The sequence below is a fragment of the Corticium candelabrum genome, chromosome 11 (genome assembly GCF_963422355.1).
Source record: "Corticium candelabrum chromosome 11, ooCorCand1.1, whole genome shotgun sequence".
Taxonomy (NCBI): domain Eukaryota; kingdom Metazoa; phylum Porifera; class Homoscleromorpha; order Homosclerophorida; family Plakinidae; genus Corticium; species Corticium candelabrum.
The window spans coordinates 8,259,365-8,280,315 of record NC_085095.1 but is presented as its reverse complement, the minus strand read 5'-3'; the positions used below and the strand labels follow the sequence as shown (position 1 = coordinate 8,280,315).

The window sequence follows — 20,951 nt, the reverse complement described above, 5'->3', positions numbered from 1 at the left end:
TTTAACTGTTAGTGTATATAGGTCACGAGGAAAGAGTAGAGTTGGATGCCATTCCAATTCCATTTCTTGTAGCTAAAGGACGTGGAGCTGCATGGAAATGTCAGACCATCAATGGCATTAGCTAAGTTGAGATTTGGGGGTTGCTATTTATTTTAATGTTTGCCATGCATACTCTACAAGTCTATGTGTTGTTTCTCAATTCCATTCAATTTGTTCACAATCTAAGAGCAGAGTAGTGTAATATCTTTATATATGCTCACACAACTTGCTAGTATATTACCACTAGATATATACATCTCTTCAACTTGCAATACACTTAGTCACCATGAAAAGGAAATGAATGGCTGCCTATAGGTGGGGTTTTCAATAAACCAAACTTATGAACATCTTGTGCAGCTCTTTTATCAAAAGGATTTAGTGCTTTTGTCATATCTGTTGTCCCTCCATCTATTTCTGTTGCATCATCAGAGATGAATCCCAGCACTTTTTGCAGTTCTCTGATTTTTGGTGAAACAAGTTGCTTTGGAAAACTATTAATAGCCTTAGTAGGTGTCTCTTCGCTAGGCTTTGGTGACTCTGTACTTGCACTACAAGTATTACTGATGACATCTTCAACTACACATGTAGTAAGCAATGCTGTTTCTTGATCACTGTCTGCAGTGTTATTATCAGACAATTCCTTTGTGCTATGATCTGCAGAGAAGTATGATGTGGCGGTGTCTTTTTGGCACTCTGGTAGTTGTTGTAATGCTAACCTAATGCCTGATCCCCCACTCAGTAATCTTTTATCGGACAGCTGTGAGCTCGAGTTCTGACTATCTTTCTCTTCCATATGTACTGGATTATCCTTCTTGTGTTCTATTAATATTGCCTTAGAAGAACGTTCACAAATGTCTCTTGAACCTGAATTATGTTGTACTACTATAGTTGCTTGATCTACACTTCCTTCGTCATCAACCATGTTATGGTCTCCATTGAAATTGCTTTCTTTACCTTCAACTTCATCTGCTGATTTAGTTTGCAGCACCCTCTGCACAGATTCATCGTATGCATCTTGCTTCACTTCATTGTCATGCAACTGACGTAAACGTGTCGTTGTATTGGTGATACGTGTATTGTTGTGATCGTACGCGTCACAGAATGATGTTGTTTCTTTATAAGGTGTCGTGTGCTTTTCCCTTCCTGTCGTGTCAGATACTGCTAACTCTCGCCCATCTGGCTCACCATTTTCAGCAGCAATGTTCGCATGAATCTCCATCTTGCAAGAGTTATGAGCTGATTGTGTGTCACTTTCTCCTTTCACATGACCGGTACCTGTTGACGAGCTGCAGCTGCAGGCTGCTCGAAGAGGCATAACCGATGTTTCACTATCATGAGCAGCTGAAAGTGAATCTTCAAACGATGGTTGTGTCTGTACAGATCCAGATCCGCCTACTGGCACTTGAAAGGAGACAGTAACGCTTCTCGTACTGCCGCAACCCATGAGGACGAAGTTGCTATGGTAACTAGGATAACGGGGCTGGCCCACAACACCATACAGTATGCGCATTGCTCACGCGGCGTACAAATGCACAGGAGTAATAAACAAGACTAGCTTTCTACTAAATTTTGACAATACGCATATGTACGCGTTTGACTAAATAAAAGAGTCGTTTATAGGAATTTTTAGTGCAAGGCACGTATACACTCACTGTGGTAGTCAATAATACACCATAAAATTCCAAATAATCACATTCTAAGTGGAATGTACGCAGAAATTATATAAGTAACGTGCATGCAGAAAAGCAGTGTAACTAAAATCATACCTGATTAGCAATCCTGACAAAGACAGTATCACTGCATGCAGCAAGCATATTCTAGCATGTACACTTGAAAAAGTAACTTGGGATATTGCTCAATTGTATAATTCAGATTTAAGCCATTGAGAACCTTCAAACAACAAAGAATGTGCATGATCACCATTGGTGCACAAGCACTATATATAGTCTCACCTATAGCCAGACCCTTTTAGCAGAGTCATACATACTTCTCACCTGAAAGTATGATGTGGTAAAAAGGGTCTGGCTATGGGAGACTGCACAAGCACATGCCCACAAGCAGAACACAATAACATGGACAGTACCTCATATCAAGAGACTGTTTAATACGTCTTGCTTCCAGTTTCTGCTGCTTCTGGACAGACTCTGCCTTTGTTTTTGCTGCAAATTTTTGCTTTTTCTTACCCTTCAACCATCTGGAACAAAGTCATCATTGTATAAAACAACAAAATTCTGTTCTTTAGATACTTTACCGTTTGTAAGCTGTTTCAATTTCGTGTTCAGATGGCTTTACTATTTCTTCATCCAATAACTGCTGCTGTCTGGTCTGTAGCTGTAATTCACGATGCCTCTGCCTTTTCTTCTCCTGAAGCCATTCTCCAAATCTAGCATCACAGTCCTCCCTACTAGCTTGTGATCTCGCAGTCCATGAAAAGCCCTGTTGCATTTCCATCGCAATTCTAGTACTCTGTAATTTTGCCTTTTTCTGTTCTTTCTTTGCAGAAAGCCAAGCCCTAAATGCTTCCTGAGCTTGAAGCCGTCTTGCAGCTTCATTGTCCTGTTGCTGATTGCTGGGCCCATTCGAATATTTTAACTTTTCTTTTCTGTGATTTATAGAACTAGCCGCTAGATGACCACCTGAAGGGAAGTACAGTACATTCTGTGCGTGTACAGAAACTTCCCTTTCTGACTGTAAAACTGGTGACACGAGCGATTGTAGTGCAGGTTCAGATACAAGTGCTCTGGTCATCTCTGTATCACAATGAACGTTGTCATTTCCGGATCCACTAGTAACCAAACTATTCTCTGCTTTTAGTTCATCCAAAATACGCCTGATTTCCTCGTCAGGTGGATGCACATCAACTTCATTATGTGCCTCTGTCTCTCTTATACATGTTGACTTTACATTTCCAGCCTTTTCTTCGCCGTGTTCTGCAAGTACATCATTCATCGTTCCTACATCGCTAATGTTGATCGCCTCCAAGACTGTCTGTATTGACTGCGGGCTCCAATGAGCGTTCACTTCTGATGCATTGACCAACTCAAATTTTCCATCTTTTTCTACCAGGACTTGTTCTCCATCTTCGTCTTGTGTTTGCTGCGTACATTTTTCATCCACATTCGTCACATCTTGGCCTTTCTCATCAACAAGTTGTATACTTTCCTCACTGTTTTCTCGCTTGCTTTCTTCGCTAGCGTAGGAATCTGGACTGCTGTTTTCCATGACGTTGCTACGCTGAGCACGTGATCGAAGTTTCCCCGTATGTGATTAACCAATCGCGCCCTGCAAAATAGCGTGATGGCGACTGTAAAAGTTGTTTATGGTACAATGGAGTTTGGACGTCGCATGAGCAAAGAAGAGGTAAGTTGTGGTAAGAACGTCATGCGGTAGTCTAGAACTAATTGTGTAGGTATGGTGTTGCAGTCTAGTCAAGTACTGGAGCTGTTTCTACAGAGTGGCTTCAATGAACTTGATACAGCAAGAATGTAGGAAAAGCAGATCGCCTGCATGATGGAATCATAAAGTTGTCAATCACGTGACTGAATCGACCACTCGTGTATTTCGTGCACACCATTTAGCTGGTATCCTAACTTGCTGCAGAATTGCCTCTTTTCTGGGTTTAGGTTATCAGGTGTAAAATTCTATTTCAGCTTGAATTCTCTAGATTTCAACTTGAGCTTCTTCTTACACTGATCCTTAATTAAGCTTATTGGAACGTACAGCTAGATTTCTAACTGTCATGCGGTCACAGCTTCTCATTACGTTATTACCAATTTGAGGCAACCCTAGCTATCGAAGGTATACTATAGCAATGCATGAAAATGCTATTGCACAGATCATTCATGATCGCCATATACCTTTGTATGTATAAGTAAATTAATATAAACGGCCTTTGAGTTGAACTGTTTCAGAATTACATTCTGTTTAACCATTTACGGTGGAATTTTCTCTCGCGATCTTTCTTTCGTATCTAGATATTATATTCTTAAGCTACATTAAACAAGTCTTGTGCCTCCAGCAACAATCTCCGCAAAGTCATGCGGGCATTGTATTCCCACAATCTAACTGACAGTCACTCATGGAGGTTGGTTACAGCTCTACTCAAAATTAGTCCTCTGCAAAAAGTTGTTTTTTAGCTATTTTTTTAAATATTCCAAACTCTTTGGAGACTAGCAGTCAAAGCATTCCATAACCAATGGGAAGAACATTATACATTGTATATATGATGTGTAACAAAAGCATTGCTCATAGTCATAGTGCTTCTGGGGTGCATTTCTTTACCTCTTCTGACTCTTCTGGAAGATGTCGGAAGAAGTGGGGTGTTTCTTTACCCTTTTTGGAAAAGGACAGAAGAGGTTAAAAGCAGCAGCAGAGAAGAAAATGGGTGTCTTTTGTGAAGTGACAGCCTGGGGATCCCCAAGTTTGGAGACAAGGGATGATCACGATCGAGAGTCTGCTTGTAGTGCACAGTCAAGTAACAAGCAATTGGCTCGTATATACAACAAACTTTCATCTATTCTGTTTGCAAACATTCGGTTTAGCAACTTTACTGCACAAGCGCGATCTCTTCCAACTTCTTCTGAGTGTTTCAGTGAAAACACCTCTTCTGACACCTTTGGCTCTGCCCATTTCTTCTACGTCTTAGAAGACTCTGCCAGAAGAGCCAGAAGAGGTAATGAAATGCGACCCTGTTCTGCAGCAGGAACAGGATCGGGCAAATAGAAATGCAACAACTTTGTCTTTAATTTTCTGTGTTGTGACTGTCGCTTGTGGCCATCAAAATGTCATTTTTAGAATTTCTATTTGCATTAATTTATTATCTAGTTGCTAGTTTTCATACATTCATATTTATGTAGGTATAGCAATGGTCAATCAGAGAAGATCATAGGCAATCTACCTGCTGAATTCCGAAACAAGGTAGTGTAGTTTGGTGACTGTTACATTGTAATTGTTGTGAGGTAATATGTACTGTTTTTGTAGTTTACGATCGCAACCAAGGCTAATCCAATTCCTCCTAACAGTATATTCAGCAGTGTGGTATTTAGCTTAATTAGTTTCAGTGTGTTGATTATTGTAGGTTTGAGACGAGACAGTCTTACAGATCAAACAAACCTTTCTCTTCAGTGTCTTCAGAAGCAGTCAGTTGACATCTTGTATCTACATATGCCTGATCACAATACACCCATCAAAGAGACACTAGAAGCATGTCAACAATTATATGTTGGTCAGAAAACTGTGCCTAATGCCAGTTGCTGTGATCAGTGTGTTGGTATGCAACTTTGTAGAGGGTAAGTTCAAGGAGTTGGGACTGTCAAATTATGCTGCATGGGAAGTTGTAAGTCATTCACATTTGTGCAACCATAGTGCTCTCTATCATTGTATCTACTAAGTTGGTATTTTATTAGGTTGAAGCTTACTATATTTGCAAACAAAATGGCTGGGTAGTTCCTACTGTGTATCAAGGAATGTACAATGGTATTACAAGGTAACCAGTGATGAATTGATTGTAGGGATATTTTTATTTTGGTATTACTTGAAATGACTGCAGGGAAGTTGAAGAAGAATTGTTTCCTGCCATACGACATCTTGGGATGCGGTTCTATGCATATAATCCAGTAGCAACAACTAATCACTTTTTATTTATGGCATGTACTTATTTTGCATTGCATCTGCACGTAGCTGGCTGGTGGTTTATTGACAGGAAAATACAAATTTGAGGCAGCACAAGAACCCGATAGACAACCAGTTAGTCGCTTTTTTGGCACTGGAGGAACTTGGGCAAAAACGTAAGTATTCTAAGTACACACACACTTTGCCCACATTTTCTTGTTTTGCCACTGGACGTGTATTGTTACAGAGGTACTGTAAGTGATATTCAGTACCTATCTTTGGAATCACAATTTTTCTGATAGTATCTATGTCTCTGTCTCAGTAACATTGACTTATAACTTATATTATGGTTTCCTGGTTTTGTCAGCAGCAAATAGACAGTTGAGAAATTGGCATAATTAGATTATTTTAGCTGACATCTATTTTATGAATCTGATTCAGACCTGTAAGCATTTGGTTGTATGAAGAACTTTCTCATTAGGTACTTCATGTTGCTATGCTATAGTAATTGAGGAAGACTGCATGCAAATGGAATGCATAGCTAACAATGCCTGCTTTTTTGACTTCTTAGATCTTTACATAGTAACATCTTAATTAAATAGAAATTGCCTTATGTCAGTGGCAAAATGAGGAAATGATGTACATGGCATGTGGCCATATTTGTTTTTGTCAGCTATCGAAATCGCTACTGGAATGAAGCATACTTTGGAGCCATTCAACTGATTCATAACAGTTTGAAGAAAACCTATGGAACACACCAAGACGGATCGCTAAAGGTTTCTCTCGTTGATGCAGCCATTCGCTGGCTTAAGTGGCATTCCAAGTTGTCAGCAGAACAAGGAGGTATTTTACTGCACTCATTACAGGCATGGTCAGATGGAATTTTTAAACGTAAAAATTTATCCATGATTAGCAGTATTTTCTCTCATTGTTTTGATTTTTTATATTTAAATTTTTAGAAATTAAGTTACAGATAATCTGAAAAAGTGTAATGATAAGCTTGCAAGCTTAGCTACGTTAGATTGCTTCCTGGAACACAGTCACTTTAGAATGCATATGAGACTAAACTGATTGTCAAATTTACCAACATAGACATGTAAAATTTTGGCATTCTTTGCAGTTGTATAAATTCCTTATAGTATGGACTGGAGTTAATGATGATGTGTGTGATTTTGGTTGTCATTATCTCTTCTTTCTATTATCTTTGCACCATCGCATGGGCTCATGTACACTTGTTAAGCAAGATGATACTAGTGATGGTAATAATTCATTTGTTTTGTTGCCTTTTTCTGGTTATGTAGTAGTGACTAGTCTTATTACAGTTGTCTAATTTTAAACTTGTGTGCGAAGTGAAGATAAAGAAGATATGATTTCAAGGTTGACCAATACCGTATTTCTTCGAATAGTGGTTGCCCTCAAAAAGAATCCTCCTCGTTTAGAAGCCGTTGAAAATAGCTGAAGAGAATAGTTGAAAATTGAAGCCACACTAGTCTGCACAGTTACTGGCCACGCCCATATAACACTCTTTTGATGCGTCTGCGTCAATCTCATCCTATTACATGGACTCGTCTCTGATAGTTCTAGGGTAATAGTCGTGGCATTTACAGGTAAACCTGCCACGGTTGGTACCTTCAAAAGTGTTCAACAGAAAGAAATGTGACACTCAAGTACCAACGTGTCACTGTGTGAAGTAGAGACTTAATTTAAAAAATAGAGGCTGCCCTCGTATACAAGCCACCCTTGTTTAGAGGCCTAAGTTCCATAACCTTGTTAAGAACAGAGGCCGCAGCCACCATTTGAAGAAATACGGTATATTGGTTATGAATTGAATGGACAGACATTTCAAGATTGTGTTTAGAACTTGCCTCTTCACTAATCCTATATCTTTTTCTTTCTGTTATTTGACTATAACTCTCGTGCTTTGAAGACCAACCATATACATGATTCTTTGAGAATACCAGTGACTCATTCAGTTGATATAGTATATTTCTATAGTATGATGTAATTTGATAATACCACTTGGATATGTTTTGCTTTGTTATGCAGTCTAAATTGACATCTTTAGGGAATAACCTTCTGTTGTGTTTTACTGTTGTGTGGACAGATGGAATTATACTTGGAACAACAAGCTTGAAACAAACGAAAGAGGATTTGGATGCTTACTTAGGAGGCCCTTTGGATGCAGGTAGGTAAACATATGTAAACAGCTAGAGACTGCCAATGATATTGTAATTGTATGAACTCTTCTTCTACAGATGTAGTAGGTGTGTTTGATGAAGCATGGCAGATGACCAAAGCTTTCTGTCCTCATTATTTTCGTTGACAATTGCAAATAGTGATTGTAGTTCATTTTGTCAGTGAATACTGATGTTGCTTGCTGTATTATTGGTTAAACATGGAGCTTGTTGTTGAACATGTTGTTTAGTTGTATCACAACATTTCCAAATTTTATGTGTGAGTGTGCGCGCGCGCGCGCGTGTGTGTGTGTGTGTGGTTGGATACTGATGCACTACCCGACATCATTGCTGCCACACCATCTTACAGAGAACTATTCCCAGATGATGAAAACTTGTCCCGGCCCATATCTGAAGATGAGATTCAGGTAGCTATCGCACAGCTCAGAGATGGTAAGGCTCCAGGAGATGACGGCATATCTGCTGAGTTGCTGAAGTTGGGAGGAGGCGAAACCATCTGCTGGCTCACTTCACTGTTCAACTTCATCTGGAGCAGCGAGAGTATCCCCTCAGATTGGTTGAACCACCTCATTGTCCCTCTTCACAAGAAGGGAAGTCGTTCCGAGTGCGACAACTATAGAGGCATTGCCCTCTTGAGCATCCCCAGCAAGTTTTTTACGTGTGTTATATTGAACAGGATCAAATCCAGAGCGGAGGCCCTCTTGCGTGAGAACCAGTGTGGTTTCCGCAAGGGCAGAGGGTGCACCCACCAACTCTTTTCTCTCAGGGTGTTGATGGAAAAAGCCAGGGAGTACCATCGTCCTTCATACATCTGTTTTGTAGACCTCCATAAGGCCTACAATTCAATCAATAGAGCAGCTCTCTGGTCTGTTCTTCAGTATTGTTACCAATTGCCATCTAAGCTGCTCAAAATCATTGAAGCATTGCACAGTAACACTTCTGCCACTGTAAGGACCTATGGTAAAATCTCAGATCATTTCTCTGTTTCTAGTGGTGTCGAACAGGGTTGTGTACTTGCTCCAACCTTATTCAACCTCTGCTTTGACTCTGTGATTCGACTTGTCATTACTGATCACCAACCAGATGTAGGTGTGTGCTTGTCATATCTTCATGATGCTGACCTGGTAGGAAACAGGAAGAAGCTTACATCAGAAGTGTCGGTGTCAGAATTTGAATATGCTGATGATATGGCATTGATATCTGATTCTTATGAAAGTCTATCTTCCCTGCTGACATCTCCGGATTCGTCTTTCCATCACATGGGGCTTACCATCAATTACAAGAAGACCAAGCTTCTAGCTGTCCTACCTGGAGCTGATGCCCATTCTCCATCTCCCATTTCTCTGCATCCTGATTGTGATCCAATTGAGGTGGTACCATCCTTTCAGTACCTTGGAAGTTATCTTTCTAATAATTGCACCTTGAATGTTGATATATCAACACGGATAACCAAGGCATCTCAGTCATATGGGTCACTTAACTGCATTCTTTGGCACCAGAGGAAGATCAAGTCTAGTACCAAGCTGAACATCTTTGTCTCTGGACTTCTTTCCACCCTTTTGTATGGTTTGGAAACAGCAGTACTTCTGGAGCTGCAGATACACCACTTGCAGAGTTTTGTGATGAGAAGCCTACACTCCATCCTTGGAGTGTCCCTATGGGACTGGAAGACAGACACCTCCATCAGAAAGATAGCCCACCTGCAAAGAATCTCCACCATGCTGACACAGAGACGTCTTCGGTTATTGGGTCACGTCTTGTGCATGGATGAGTGTTGTCTACCAAGGAAGCTTTTGGTGTGTGCATCACCCCAGGGTAGACGTTCAGTCGGAGGCCAGAGAATGAGATGGAACGATTTAGTACTGAGGGATTTAAGGAATTGCAATCGTGATGGGGTTTGGAGGATACTAGCAGAAGATAGGAATGAGTGGAGGAATCAGATCTGGGCTGCCACACAGAAAGTAAATTTCAAGAAGGAAGAACATGAGAAATACTGCAGGGATGAGCAGAAACGTCGCCGCGAAGCAAGGCAAACGACATCAGAGTTTGCTTTACACTGCAGCTTTGATAGTTGTGGATTTACTGCTGTAAATCATGCTGGCCTTGTAAACCACCAGAGACAGAAACATGGTCAGTCCCTGACTAGTCAATGTCAGTACTGTCACCAAACATTCCGGCAACAAGGCCTCCACAACCACGAGCGTTTCTGCTGTCAAAGAACATCTACTCTGATATAGCCTATGGTGACCTTGGCCTGCATCATTTCTCATTGGAATGAACGCAGCGTGAAGTGAAGTGTGTGTGTGTGTGTGTGTGTGTGTGTGTGTGTGTGTGTGTGTGTGTGTGTGTGTGTGTGTGTGTGTGTGTGTGTGTGTTCAATATAACACGAGTAAAAACGTTGCTGGGGATGCTCAAGAGGGCAATGCCTCTATAGTCGTCGCACTCGGAACGACTTCCCTTCTTGTGAAGAGGGACAATGAGGTGGTTCAACCAATCTGAGGGGATACTCTCGCTGCTCCAGATGAAGTTGAACAGTGTAGTGAGCCAGCAGATGGTTTCGCCTCCTCCCAACTTCAGCAACTCAGCAGATATGCCGTCATCTCCTGGAGCCTTACCATCTCTGAGCTGTGCGATAGCTACCTGAATCTCATCTTCAGATATGGGCTGGGACAAGTTTTCATCGTCTGGGAATAGTTCTCTGTAAGATGGTGTGGCAGCAATGATGTCGGGTAGTGCATCAGTATCCAACTGGCAGCTTGATGAGCAACAATTAGACACTTCTGCAAAATGTTCTGCCCAACGTTGAAACTTGTCGATGTCACTTGAGAGAATGAATCTATTCTTTACTAGGATGATGAAGACTTGGATGCCTTGTCAGCAGCCACCTTGGTTAACTTCTCAGTCTGCAATACTCTGCCAAGGCATTTGGATGTTGCTGGTCATCAATACTAGATATGTTCCGTAGGTGTAGCCACGCTTCTTTCTTCTTTCTGGAGAGGTTTCTCACTTCTTCTGTGATCCAATCAGCCTCCTTCTTCTTTGGCAAGGGTGGTGGGTTGCCACTGGCTTCCTGGATTGCTGATCGACTTGAAGGAGGCCCACTCATCCTCAATACAAAGTGAACATGGACTAGGGTTAGCATGGTGGCTGACATAAGCATCTGCGAGAGATGCACAAAAGGCTAATATTTTGTCCGATGGTAAAAACTTGGTCTGCCGAGGAGGAGAATGATGATACTGACAACGCTTTGTTTTAATCTTGAATCGAAACGTGGAGACGACGAGCTCGTGGTCTGATGAGTGTCATCTACCAAGGAAGCTTTTGTTGTGTGCATCACCCCAGGGTAGACGTTCAGTCGGAGGCCAGAGAATGAGATGGAACGATTTAGTACTGAGGAATTTAAGGAATTGCAATTGTGATGGGGTTTGGAGGATACTAGCTGAAGATAGGAATGAGTGGAGGAATCAGATCTGGGCTGCCACACAGAAAGTAAATTTCAAGAAGGAAGAACAAGAGAAATACTGCAGGGATGAGCAGAAACGTTGCCGCAAAGCAAGGCAAACGACATCAGAGTTTGCTTTACACTGCAGCCTTAATGGTTGTGGATTTACTGCTGTAAATCATGCTGGCCTTGTAAACCACCAGAGACAGAAACATGGTCAGTCCCTGACTAGTCAATGTCAGTACTGTCACCAAACATTCCGGCAACAAGGCCTCCACAACCACGAGTATTTCTGCTGTCAGAGAACATCCACTCCTCTGATATAGCCTATGGTGACCTTGGCCTGCATCGTTTCTCATTGGAATGAACGCAGCGTGAAGTGAAGTGTGTGTGTGTGTGTGCGCTCGCACGCGCGTGCGTGTGTGTGTGTGTGTGAAATCTGACCACATGATTTATTGATGTCAGTTGTTTAAAAGTAATCAATATCAACAGTGGTAATCCCAAATGTCTCTTTGGGCTACAGTTTTGGCCTGGAGATTTATTTGTCAAATTACATATTGGCAACCCTAATGTATATCTATTTGTTGAAGGGTGAGAGAAAATTCAGAACACAGTGAAAAGTGCTATGAAATTTCTCTAGCTGTTTTACTGTTCCCAGACAAGGCCAGCACTCGAAGTGAAGAAGCCTTCTGGCTTGCCAGTCATCAAGTAAATTTCTCTGCACGTGAGTCATCTGCATGTGATTCAGAGACTTTCTTAATCGCATGCAGAGAAATTTAGTTGATGACTGGCAAGCCAGATGACTGGCAAGCCAGAAGGCTTCTTAACTTCCAGCCTTGTCGTCCAGGTAGTCTACAGTATAAATTAAACAGGTAGCTGGAGAATTTTCATAGCACTTTTCACTGTGTTTTGAATTTTCAGAAAAATTTTTAGGATGACTAAACTCTTACACATACTATGCTCTATGAGTAATGTTAGACTCGTGCCCAGTCCTCCTCCGCGCTAGGTTGCTTACACCACGTGCGCTAGCTGTCACGTGTGTATAGGTCCATGTGGTTTCACACGTGTGGTTGGCTTAAGCACGGTGGGACCATGCTTCGTCACGTGACATGCTTTGAGTCTAATTAAGTTATTTAGCTCAGCCCACTGGTCTCAGCTAAGATTTCTAAGAGGCTCTGCTAAACGACACAGAAGGTGGTAGATTAGCAAGAGCCTAACAACTTGCCTACAACCGGTCAGTCGCCTGGCCTCACAAATCAACGCCATCATGCACATGCACGATCCTCTTCGTAAAACTGCGCCGGCTAGCAGAGTCTAGAGTAGGATAACGCAGCCCATGACGGACATATTTCGTACATTTGACTACCTTCACAAATTAAATCTAGAGCAGATCTAAATCTAAATACAAATTCAGATTGTCATACACCCAGATGTGTGTCTCTTTCGTGAGCTGCTGTACATCCTGGTAATCATTCGTCAAGTTCTTTAGTTAGACGTCGCTAAACCTGTTGATATGATTGCGAGACACCAAGATGGTTGAGGTCTGTAATTGCTTGCTTTCCTGTACCGCGAGCAAACAAGCATGTAGGCTGTTAGGAGTCCAATCCCACTGCTTTGGCGATCTCAGAACTTCAGTGCCACAGTGCCGGTGATGAGAGCCTGCAGGCGTGTGCTGTCAGCATCCTCGTTGGCTTTCCCTTTGACCAGCGCTTGCAAGATGCCAAACAAATGAGGGCTTTGACGACGCATCGTGTCTTCGATGTCTTTCACGGAGAAACGGCGTAAATCTTGCCACGAAACAGGCCCTCGACCAAGAGAACAGCAGTCGGACTCCCGCAAACGTTCGATCTACCTCGGACGACAGAGTCGTTTCTACTAATTGCCAATTGATTGGCGTCTCCGCATAATCTCTTGAGACATGTTGCTTCGCTGGAGTTGGACAAGTCCCACTTGCTTGATTCGAATCTTGTCGATTTCTCCTTGTGACATCTACAGGTCAGACAGGCACTCTGCAAGTGCACACCTCTTGTACGCAGTGCGTATCTTACTTGCATAAGGCGAGGGGTGATTCCGCAAGTCTGAAACGTCAGTAGAATGTGCTATAACTCCAACAGAGACTGCTGCGAAGGCAATACCAACGTAGACGTATGTTCTGGTGGCATGGTCCATCCTGTGGCGAGCTTCCGGGAAAGCTTACGAGCCACCTCGACGTGACTGATATTAGCTTAAGATTGGTCCAACAAAATCTGCCAGACGTAACTAACAGGGACGCCTGAACGCGGTGCTCTGGCAGATACAGGGATCAGGACCCGTCGCAGCCTTTTGAAAAAGAGAGACTTTACTTACCTTCACGTACTCGTGTGGCTCGACAGGTATGTAGAAGGTCTAGGCGCGCGCGAATGCACTTGCACTTACCATTGAGACCGCTCTTCTCGAAAGTCCTTCTCTGGTCGCACTCTCACGGACAAGGACGCCATCAACAAGTTATTGGCACGTAATGGCTTAGTGGCTCTATAATTGTTGTGTACTTAGTCTTTCTAATTGTGTAATCATGCATTACAAAAGCCCTCCTACGGAACTATCATGCTAAATAGAAGTAGTATCTACCAATCATGTCACGCCATTTCGGTCACGTTACAAACATGTTTGTCACGTGACGAAGCATGGTCCCAGTCCTCCTCCGTGCTGAGGCCAATCACACGTGTGAAACCACATGGACGTATAAACACGTGACAGCTAGCGCACGTGGTGTAAGCAACCTAGCGCGGTGGAGGACTGGGCACGAGTCTAGAGTAATGTAGCTATTTAATAGATTGGTTCCTAGCGCGCGTTGTAAATCTTGTGACACTTTAGCTTAATTAAATTAAATTTTTAGTATGTCCGCATTGAGCAGTCACGCTGATGGCGAGAGCCAGGAAGTCAAAAGAAAGAGGACAGAAGTATGTGTGCACAATTACAACTTTTTGCCGATATTGACCTTTCACCTCCTCCACAGTCCATGCATGCATTGTACATGTGCTTTATTTATGCTCATGTGTAGAAAAAAGGTCTACTCGAACGACTTGCAGATGGTCCGGTCATTAGTGATGGCAGCTATTGTTTCGTTCTTGAGCGTCGTGGCTACGTGAAGGCAGGCTATTGGACACCAGAAGCTGTCGTTGAGAATCCTGATGCTGTCATTGGTCTGCACAAGGAGTTTGCAAGAGCCGGTGCTGACGTTACGCAGGCGTTTACATTTTATGCTAGTGAAGATAAGCTGGCAGCTGCAGGAAATACGGCAGCAGCCAATTTCGGTGTAACTAACATCAATAAAGAAGCGTGTCGCTTGGCAAGGAAGGTGGCAGATCAATATGGTACTTTGGTGGCTGCAGGACTGTCACCCACACCCAGTTATACGGAAGGGAAAGGAAAGACCGTTGTGCAGAGCGAGTTTAAAGTGCAAACAGATGTATTCGCCAAGCATGACGTTGACTTTCTTATTATAGAGGTAAAAATATTGTGCACTGTGACGGTATAGCTACAGTACGTTTAGGGGTTACTAGAGACAATTGGAGTTTCCACGTTTGACTAAGTATTCTTTCTACTGCCTAGTTCTTTAGTCATTTGGAAGAGATGCTGTGGGCAATCGAAGTCTGTAAGACTATAGGCATGCCTTTAGCAGCAAGCATGTGCATTGGACCAGAAGGGGATGCTGATGGTCATTCTCCTGAAGAATGTGCATTGGCCATGGCGAAGGCTGGTTAGTCTCACAGAAACATTTATGATTAGGTCATTGCATGTCATTGTATGTTTTAGGTGCTCATGTTGTTGGTGTCAACTGCTTGTTTGACCCCACCATGTCTTTAAGGACAGTAGGAATGATGAAGAAAGCTCTTAGTGAAGCTGGTCTCAATACGTATCTTATGTGTCAACCAATGCCATATCACACACCTGATGTAAACAAGTTTGGTCTCATCGAGAGTCCTGAGAATCCTTTTGGTATTAATGATTTAGTATACGTATAATTTATCACTTATAATACTGACTGTATACAAGCCACTGCTGATAGCTTTAATTTTTTGTTCATTTCATTTTAGCACTTGAGCCTCGTTTGCTAACTCGATTTGAAATACACAAGTTTGCTCGAGATGCTCATGAGATGGGTGTGAGATATCTTGGAGGATGTTGTGGAATGGAGTCTTACCACATTAGAGCTATTGCAGAAGAGGTAACAATATACCCAAGAAATCTTAATAATCCTAGGCATAACTATTGTTGATGGTAGGTAGATCTTGTTTCTAATGGATGTTTGATAATTAAATAGTTCATGTGCTGTGTGATTTTAAGAATGGAACAGGATGACTTTGACACCAATTAGGAGTGTACAGATCCCTTTTTTACCTGACTTTGATTAGTTGCTGTCTGGCTCTGTCTTACTAGCTGTTATGAAATTATCACAGGTTTTAGCATAATTGTAAGCTGAAGATTGATAGATTGTTTTAATTGTATTTCTTTATAGTTGTGTAAGGATAATTTTTGGATTTTTCTAGTTGGCACCTGAGAGGGTTGGCTGTTTAGGCGCTGCCAGTAAGAAGCATGGACCATGGGGAGAGAGTTTGAGAGGTAGTACTCGTCCATCCATGGCACTAAGGTACTGAATATATTGGTCATCCATCTACTGACTGACATGACAGTGACCAGCTGTCTTACAGGCAAGGGAAAGATTATTGGAGCAAGCCACCAGCGACTGGACGCCCTTTCAGTCCCATATTTTCTTCTCCATTAGCTAGTTAACCCTCAAGATGTTGGAGGCTAATGGCTAACAGTGGACAAATCCCATGTAACTTCATGTGTTTGCTACTTTTCAGTGGCCTTTTGTTTCTGAATTTGCAATTCAGTTTGTCATTTTGACATGGTGTCAGTCTAGTACTGCAACCAGTATATACAGGTATTGGCAATGTGTACATGGCAAACGTGACAAAGATCACTGGAACAAGCTACCAGTTGGCCATTCAATATGCACAGAGTCAAATCCAGTTGTTAATCTCATATTAAACTGAAGAGCATATTAATCCACCCTTAATACTTCAGATCACCTGATTTGTATCATTTGTGTCTGACTGGTTACTCTAATGAGTGGATTAATATGAATTATGTACACCTCAAGTGCTTCCACTACACACTCAGATAGAATTCCAGACTTTCAATAAACATTATGTGGCAACCTCAGAGATGCAACTTGTCAAACGAACTTCACGGTAAGGTCAAGCATAACATATCCACCTTCCAACTTGCTATATTATTATCATCATGACATGAATACTTTGAAATGATAATACACTACTGAGTAGTCTGGTATACACTTTCATTATAAATATCAAACTAAAGCTTAAACATATAAATACTTCACTGCCTTCTTACCCAACTGTAATGATGTATAATAATCAATTTATTTAAAGTCAGCTGCATACTTACAAGCTGGACAAATTCTGTGCTGTCTCTTGCAGTCTTGTCATTGCCATTGCAAGGTCGTGGCAAGATCTCTCATTTAGTCTAAAGTCCATACTAAAGCTTTCAGTCCTACACACTATTGCTGTAGGGGCATGATCAAGGTCTTGTTGCCCTTGCTGTGCAATAAGCTTTGTTTGTGCTTTCCGCTTCATCTTCCTCCTCAAACACGGCAATGCAGCAAGAACAATAGCTCCACTCACCATAGCTGCTCCACTCAAATAGAATGCAATGTGATAGGAATGTGTGGAGTCATAAATCCACCCAGCAGATGGTGGTCCTAAGAGAACAGCTAGAGCCTCAGCACCTAGCATTAGCCCCAATGCCTGTGCAAACTTTTGTATACCAAGATAGTCAACTAAGAGTGCAGGCATAAGAGAGACAGCAGCGCCATTGAACATTCCGAACAGAAGAGAGTAGAATATGAGTCCACTATAATTAGTAAAGAATGGACAGACAATGTTGGCCACACCAGCAATGGCAATACTGAGCTGCACAACATATAGTCTATTAATCAACGGATGATCAGCTGCTCGGCCTAATACCACTCTTCCAAGGATAGATGATATTCCAATGTATGTAATGAGTAGGGCACCTTCTCTTGGCTCGATGTTCATATCTTCAGCATGTTTCACCAAGTGGACATAAGGGATAAGGAAGCCGAATGCCATTAAACCATTCGCTGCAGTTGCAGTTAGAAATAAAGGATTTATCCACAAACTAAAATCAATGCAGACGTGACGACGACTCTGCTCCTGTTTCTCCACTTCCTTGTCTTGATCTAGTGTTCGAGAGTGTGTGGGCAATGGCTGGTAGACTAAGCTTGCTACCACCAACGACAAGGCCAGTCCGCTATACACCCTGAAAGCTCCCTGCCACTGAATACAATCCAGCAATACTTGAGTTACGGGTGCCATAGTCACTGTTCCCACATCAGCTCCAGCACATGCCAGTCCATATGCAAATCCTCGTTTCCGTTTGAAATATTGGCCGATTGTGAGTACAGACGGCATGTACACTAGCCCAAAGCCAATACCAGCCAATAGACCGTATGACAGGTAGAGATATGATAGCTCAGTCATATATGAGCTCACCAAGTAAGCAGTTGCTGACAGAAGGGCACCAACAAGCACCACAGGACGAGATCCAAATTTGTCAGACAATATGCCAGCTATAGGCAGACTTGTTGCAAAAATGATAGCCAAACAAATCGACGTGACCCACGCTATAAAAAAGAAAACAAACTGAAACACGAAAATATAGACAAGACTACCCGCGTCCTCGTCTTCTTTCCATTTCCTTGCTATTCGCCAGCAAAGAACGATATGTAACAAAAACAATGATCCTTTACCTGTCTTCCCTCTGCCTTCTCCAAACCCTCCGCAGTCTGTACGAGGTGGCGTACTGTTGCCGTGAACGTTGGTTCCGTCACCTGATGCGTTTCCAACAGTGTTGTGTGCACATCGCGGGTCTAGATACGTCGTATAGATCACACCAAACGCAAACTGCAAGCCAATAACGACGAACTGGACATAGAAACAGGCCAAGCAGACGACCCAGCCCCACCCTCCATCAGGAGGGTTCTCTAAAGTTGGCTCTACTTTCTTTGATAGGACATCCTGCTTGTCCTCTTCTCGCTTCCGAGATCTCATCTAGTGAATAGTCGTATACTGGACAGCCAAAAATATGTCGAATTAATTATCAACTTGGTATTTGATAGCAACCCGATTGCTAGCGTGCGCCGATGCTAACACTATTTGGCGGGTACTCCCTTTTTTGTTTTCTTCTTTCGCACCACGTGTTCGTGTATATAATTCGTTCCAGCATTTCAAAACTCAAACTTGTGTAAGTATCTAGTTACACGCTCTACCTTGCGTGTTGTCAAATTGGCGATTGTTGTTGAAGGAAAATGAACAGCGATAGATGTATGGAATTCTCTAGTATATGCAGTCGCCTTGAAGGAGACAAGGTGAACGATCGGCGAGTAAGTAGTTTTGCAAGGGTTCCTTTGGGTACACTTGCTGAAGAGTTTGTGTGCAGGAAGCAGCGAAACGAGCAAAACAGCTCCTAAGTTGTCGTGAAGTCATTCAACACTTGGATGAAAGCTCAGAAGAGAGACGGGAGAGACGATTTGTAACGTGGCATCGTGTTCTTCAAGCTGTGCAAACATTTGTGATGAAAGAAGCAGAGTATTTGCAAAAATCCGTTGCTAAAAGCAAGTCACAAACTGTAGCATCAAGAGAAAAGAATCTCAAAATGGTCAGAAGCGTTTATTTTGTCCTAGACATTGCCTGGTTTTGCGCGTACGCCCTTTTACCAGGTCGTGGAAGGTTTTAACTACATGCATGTACTTAATTAATAAAAAGTCACTTTGAAATTTTCATACTTACAGACCGTAAATTGGGATGACCAAGAAACTACTGGTGTGTGTGTGTGTGTGTGTGTGTGTGTGTGTGCGTGCGTGCGTGCGTGCGTGCGTGTGTGTGTGTGTGTGTGTGTGTGTGTGTGTGTGTGTGTGTGTGTGTGTGTACATATGTGTGTGTCTGGGATTATGTCAATGATGATGACAAGAGCACTCTATGGTTGGCAATGAGGCTGTTGAATCTGTGGGGTTATAATTAATGAAGTGATATGATGTTGTGCGCATGCCCTATTGTAGTTGTAGTTGGTGTTGTGTTAATAGCTTATATACACGTATATGTACTAACATGATTCTCTAAACATGATACATGATGGTGACAGGAGTTGGTTGCTAACTCATGAATGGCCAAACAAGCGGAACAAGTTGGATTACCGAATGAGAATCAGGTGATTAACGAGAGGAATGAGAAGACACCACACACACACACACACACAGCGGTGGATGCCATTCCTATGAGATCGGCATTTTATCTCGGAGGAATACACCAAAACCACTTCAAGACTTGGCACAGAATTGGAGAGAATGGCGACAAGTGTGAATATCATACGAAATCGTCACAACACTACGAGAAGAAGCAAATGAAATGTGAGTTGCGACATTTATCACTTGCATTAGGCAGCACGGACTCCGCATATACAATTCACTGCCATTCAGCGACGAGGCAGAGAAATAGACAATGGAATGAGTGCTTCAATTGTTCGAGGAACACTGCATTGGGGAAAGCAACGTCATCTACGATCGATACGTCTTCAACAAGCGTGATCAGGAACAGCAAGAGCCTTTCGATGAGTGTACCTCACAGTTCTCAGCAAAATGGTTGGGCACTGTCGGTTTGGGAATATGTCAGACAAACTACTACGTGACAGAATTGTTTGTGGTGTGAACTACTCGGGACTCAGGAAACAGCTCTTGGAGAAAAAGGGCTTATGTTGAGAACCCTGTGTGAATATGTGCGGAGCGAGAGAAGCCACAGACAAGCAGATGAAAGAAATGAGTATGGTAGAGGGCCTACATGCTCTGTCGGTAGCCAGAAGGCATTTCACTTTTGGATCACACACATCCCTGGATTCTAAATATGGCAATTAAGTCTGGAATCGGAGTGAAACAGGAAACACGTAAGAAGATGCCTTCTTCGGGGGGGGGGGGGGGGGGAGGCGATCACTGCGATCACTGCAGATTTTTGCACCAGATACGAAGAGACAAATATTGTCCAGCTTATGGGAAAATGTGCTCTAATTGTGGCAAACAGCACCACTACGCAATGCAATGTTGTGCGTCAAAGAGAGAGGTCAAGCTACAATCGGCAAAGGCAAGGACGGAAGCCAAAGTCCAACATAGTATTCAAGTCTCTGACGAAGACTTAGATTATGAACAGCTAATGACACTGACCATCTATCCACATGAAAAAGATAGCAGGAATGACTCAGATCACAACTGTATGTCTCAATGAGAGTATTTGGGAAAATCATATAATTTCCAGTAGACACAGGAGCCATATGCAACATAGTGCGGCTGAAAGATCTACCAGAAAGTGTAAAGATATTACCCACCAAACAATTGCTGTCAATGTTTAATCACGAGAAGATCAAGCCTTTGACAAGTGTGACTTGAAGATGACAAACACTTGCAACAACAAGAAGTACAAACGACAATTCATTGTTGTCAAGACGCTCCAACTTTGATCATTGGAGCTAGATCAAGTGTGCAGATGGGACTCTTTACAGTTGACGAAAGCTCAGTTTTGAAGATAGAGGCA

At 42.4% G+C, this 20,951-nt stretch overlaps 6 protein-coding genes and 1 long non-coding RNA gene across 8 annotated transcripts; 3 read left to right on the top strand and 4 right to left on the bottom strand.

Annotated features, from left to right (window-relative positions):
* Window positions 1–221: 221 nt before the first annotated feature.
* Window positions 222–1,473, bottom strand: LOC134187056 (uncharacterized). The gene has a single exon (XM_062655172.1). It carries the CDS (start codon window positions 1,352–1,354, stop codon window positions 317–319), a length of 1,038 nt encoding a protein of 345 aa, XP_062511156.1. The 5' UTR covers window positions 1,355–1,473; the 3' UTR covers window positions 222–316.
* Window positions 1,474–1,654: 181 nt separating this feature from the next.
* LOC134187474 (coiled-coil domain-containing protein 181-like) lies at window positions 1,655–3,285 on the bottom strand. Its single transcript, XM_062655594.1, has 3 exons — window positions 2,291–3,285; window positions 2,123–2,233; window positions 1,655–1,929 (listed from the first exon to the last, which is right to left on the bottom strand). Exons 1-3 carry the CDS (start codon window positions 3,259–3,261, stop codon window positions 1,914–1,916), a joined length of 1,098 nt encoding a protein of 365 aa, XP_062511578.1. The 5' UTR covers window positions 3,262–3,285; the 3' UTR covers window positions 1,655–1,913.
* Window positions 3,286–3,307: 22 nt separating this feature from the next.
* Window positions 3,308–8,101, top strand: LOC134187471 (aflatoxin B1 aldehyde reductase member 2-like). Of its 2 annotated transcripts, none has more exons than XM_062655589.1 (12): window positions 3,308–3,399; window positions 3,463–3,524; window positions 4,896–4,956; window positions 5,020–5,059; window positions 5,117–5,263; window positions 5,325–5,374; window positions 5,445–5,524; window positions 5,588–5,654; window positions 5,719–5,825; window positions 6,323–6,492; window positions 7,754–7,834; window positions 7,905–8,101. In XM_062655589.1, exons 1-12 carry the CDS (start codon window positions 3,337–3,339, stop codon window positions 7,970–7,972), a joined length of 996 nt encoding a protein of 331 aa, XP_062511573.1. In that variant the 5' UTR covers window positions 3,308–3,336; the 3' UTR covers window positions 7,973–8,101. The 2 variants fall into 2 exon arrangements, with proteins under 2 accessions (XP_062511573.1, XP_062511574.1); XM_062655590.1 differs by having other exon boundaries at window positions 3,312–3,399; window positions 3,449–3,524.
* Window positions 8,102–12,719: 4,618 nt separating this feature from the next.
* On the bottom strand, window positions 12,720–13,733 carry LOC134186430 (uncharacterized). The gene is made up of 2 exons (XM_062654405.1): window positions 13,335–13,733; window positions 12,720–13,275 (listed from the first exon to the last, which is right to left on the bottom strand). Exons 1-2 carry the CDS (start codon window positions 13,453–13,455, stop codon window positions 12,962–12,964), a joined length of 435 nt encoding a protein of 144 aa, XP_062510389.1. The 5' UTR covers window positions 13,456–13,733; the 3' UTR covers window positions 12,720–12,961.
* A 390-nt stretch (window positions 13,734–14,123) lies between these two features.
* On the top strand, window positions 14,124–16,176 carry LOC134186429 (betaine--homocysteine S-methyltransferase 1-like). The gene is made up of 7 exons (XM_062654404.1): window positions 14,124–14,225; window positions 14,327–14,773; window positions 14,878–15,025; window positions 15,082–15,264; window positions 15,363–15,493; window positions 15,816–15,916; window positions 15,978–16,176. Exons 1-7 carry the CDS (start codon window positions 14,163–14,165, stop codon window positions 16,057–16,059), a joined length of 1,155 nt encoding a protein of 384 aa, XP_062510388.1. The 5' UTR covers window positions 14,124–14,162; the 3' UTR covers window positions 16,060–16,176.
* Window positions 16,177–16,543: 367 nt separating this feature from the next.
* Window positions 16,544–18,485, bottom strand: LOC134186384 (monocarboxylate transporter 12-like). Its single transcript, XM_062654344.1, has 2 exons — window positions 18,125–18,485; window positions 16,544–17,998 (listed from the first exon to the last, which is right to left on the bottom strand). The coding sequence occupies exons 1-2, from the start codon at window positions 18,423–18,425 to the stop codon at window positions 16,737–16,739; spliced, it is 1,563 nt and encodes a 520-aa protein (XP_062510328.1). The 5' UTR covers window positions 18,426–18,485; the 3' UTR covers window positions 16,544–16,736.
* A 47-nt stretch (window positions 18,486–18,532) lies between these two features.
* On the top strand, window positions 18,533–19,181 carry LOC134187499 (uncharacterized). The gene is made up of 3 exons (XR_009971121.1): window positions 18,533–18,618; window positions 18,679–18,757; window positions 18,814–19,181. It is a non-coding gene; the product is annotated as an uncharacterized LOC134187499 (long non-coding RNA).
* The last annotated feature ends 1,770 nt before the right edge of the window (window positions 19,182–20,951 follow it).

Bases quoted from the DNA above. Each gene is read 5' to 3' on its own strand.
- LOC134186430 (XM_062654405.1), bottom strand. From the start codon at position 13,455: ATGGACCATGCCACCAGAACATACGTCTACGTTGGTATTGCCTTCGCA. The intron at 13,276-13,334 runs GTAAGATACGCA...TCTGACCTGTAG, and splicing joins TCACCCCTCGCCTTATGCAA to ATGTCACAAGGAGAAATCGA.
- LOC134187474 (XM_062655594.1), bottom strand. From the start codon at position 3,261: ATGGAAAACAGCAGTCCAGATTCCTACGCTAGCGAAGAAAGCAAGCGA. The intron at 2,234-2,290 runs GTAAAGTATCTA...ACTTTGTTCCAG, and splicing joins ATTGAAACAGCTTACAAACG to ATGGTTGAAGGGTAAGAAAA.
- LOC134187471 (XM_062655589.1), top strand. From the start codon at position 3,337: ATGGCGACTGTAAAAGTTGTTTATGGTACAATGGAGTTTGGACGTCGC. The intron at 3,400-3,462 runs GTAAGTTGTGGT...ATGGTGTTGCAG, and splicing joins GTCGCATGAGCAAAGAAGAG to TCTAGTCAAGTACTGGAGCT. The intron at 6,493-7,753 runs GTATTTTACTGC...TTGTGTGGACAG, and splicing joins GTTGTCAGCAGAACAAGGAG to ATGGAATTATACTTGGAACA.
- LOC134186384 (XM_062654344.1), bottom strand. From the start codon at position 18,425: ATGAGATCTCGGAAGCGAGAAGAGGACAAGCAGGATGTCCTATCAAAG. The intron at 17,999-18,124 runs GTAAAGGATCAT...TCTTTTTTATAG, and splicing joins AGAAGGCAGAGGGAAGACAG to CGTGGGTCACGTCGATTTGT.
- LOC134186429 (XM_062654404.1), top strand. From the start codon at position 14,163: ATGTCCGCATTGAGCAGTCACGCTGATGGCGAGAGCCAGGAAGTCAAA. The intron at 14,226-14,326 runs GTATGTGTGCAC...GCTCATGTGTAG, and splicing joins TCAAAAGAAAGAGGACAGAA to AAAAAAGGTCTACTCGAACG. The intron at 15,917-15,977 runs GTACTGAATATA...GCTGTCTTACAG, and splicing joins CGTCCATCCATGGCACTAAG to GCAAGGGAAAGATTATTGGA.
- LOC134187056 (XM_062655172.1), bottom strand. From the start codon at position 1,354: ATGCCTCTTCGAGCAGCCTGCAGCTGCAGCTCGTCAACAGGTACCGGT.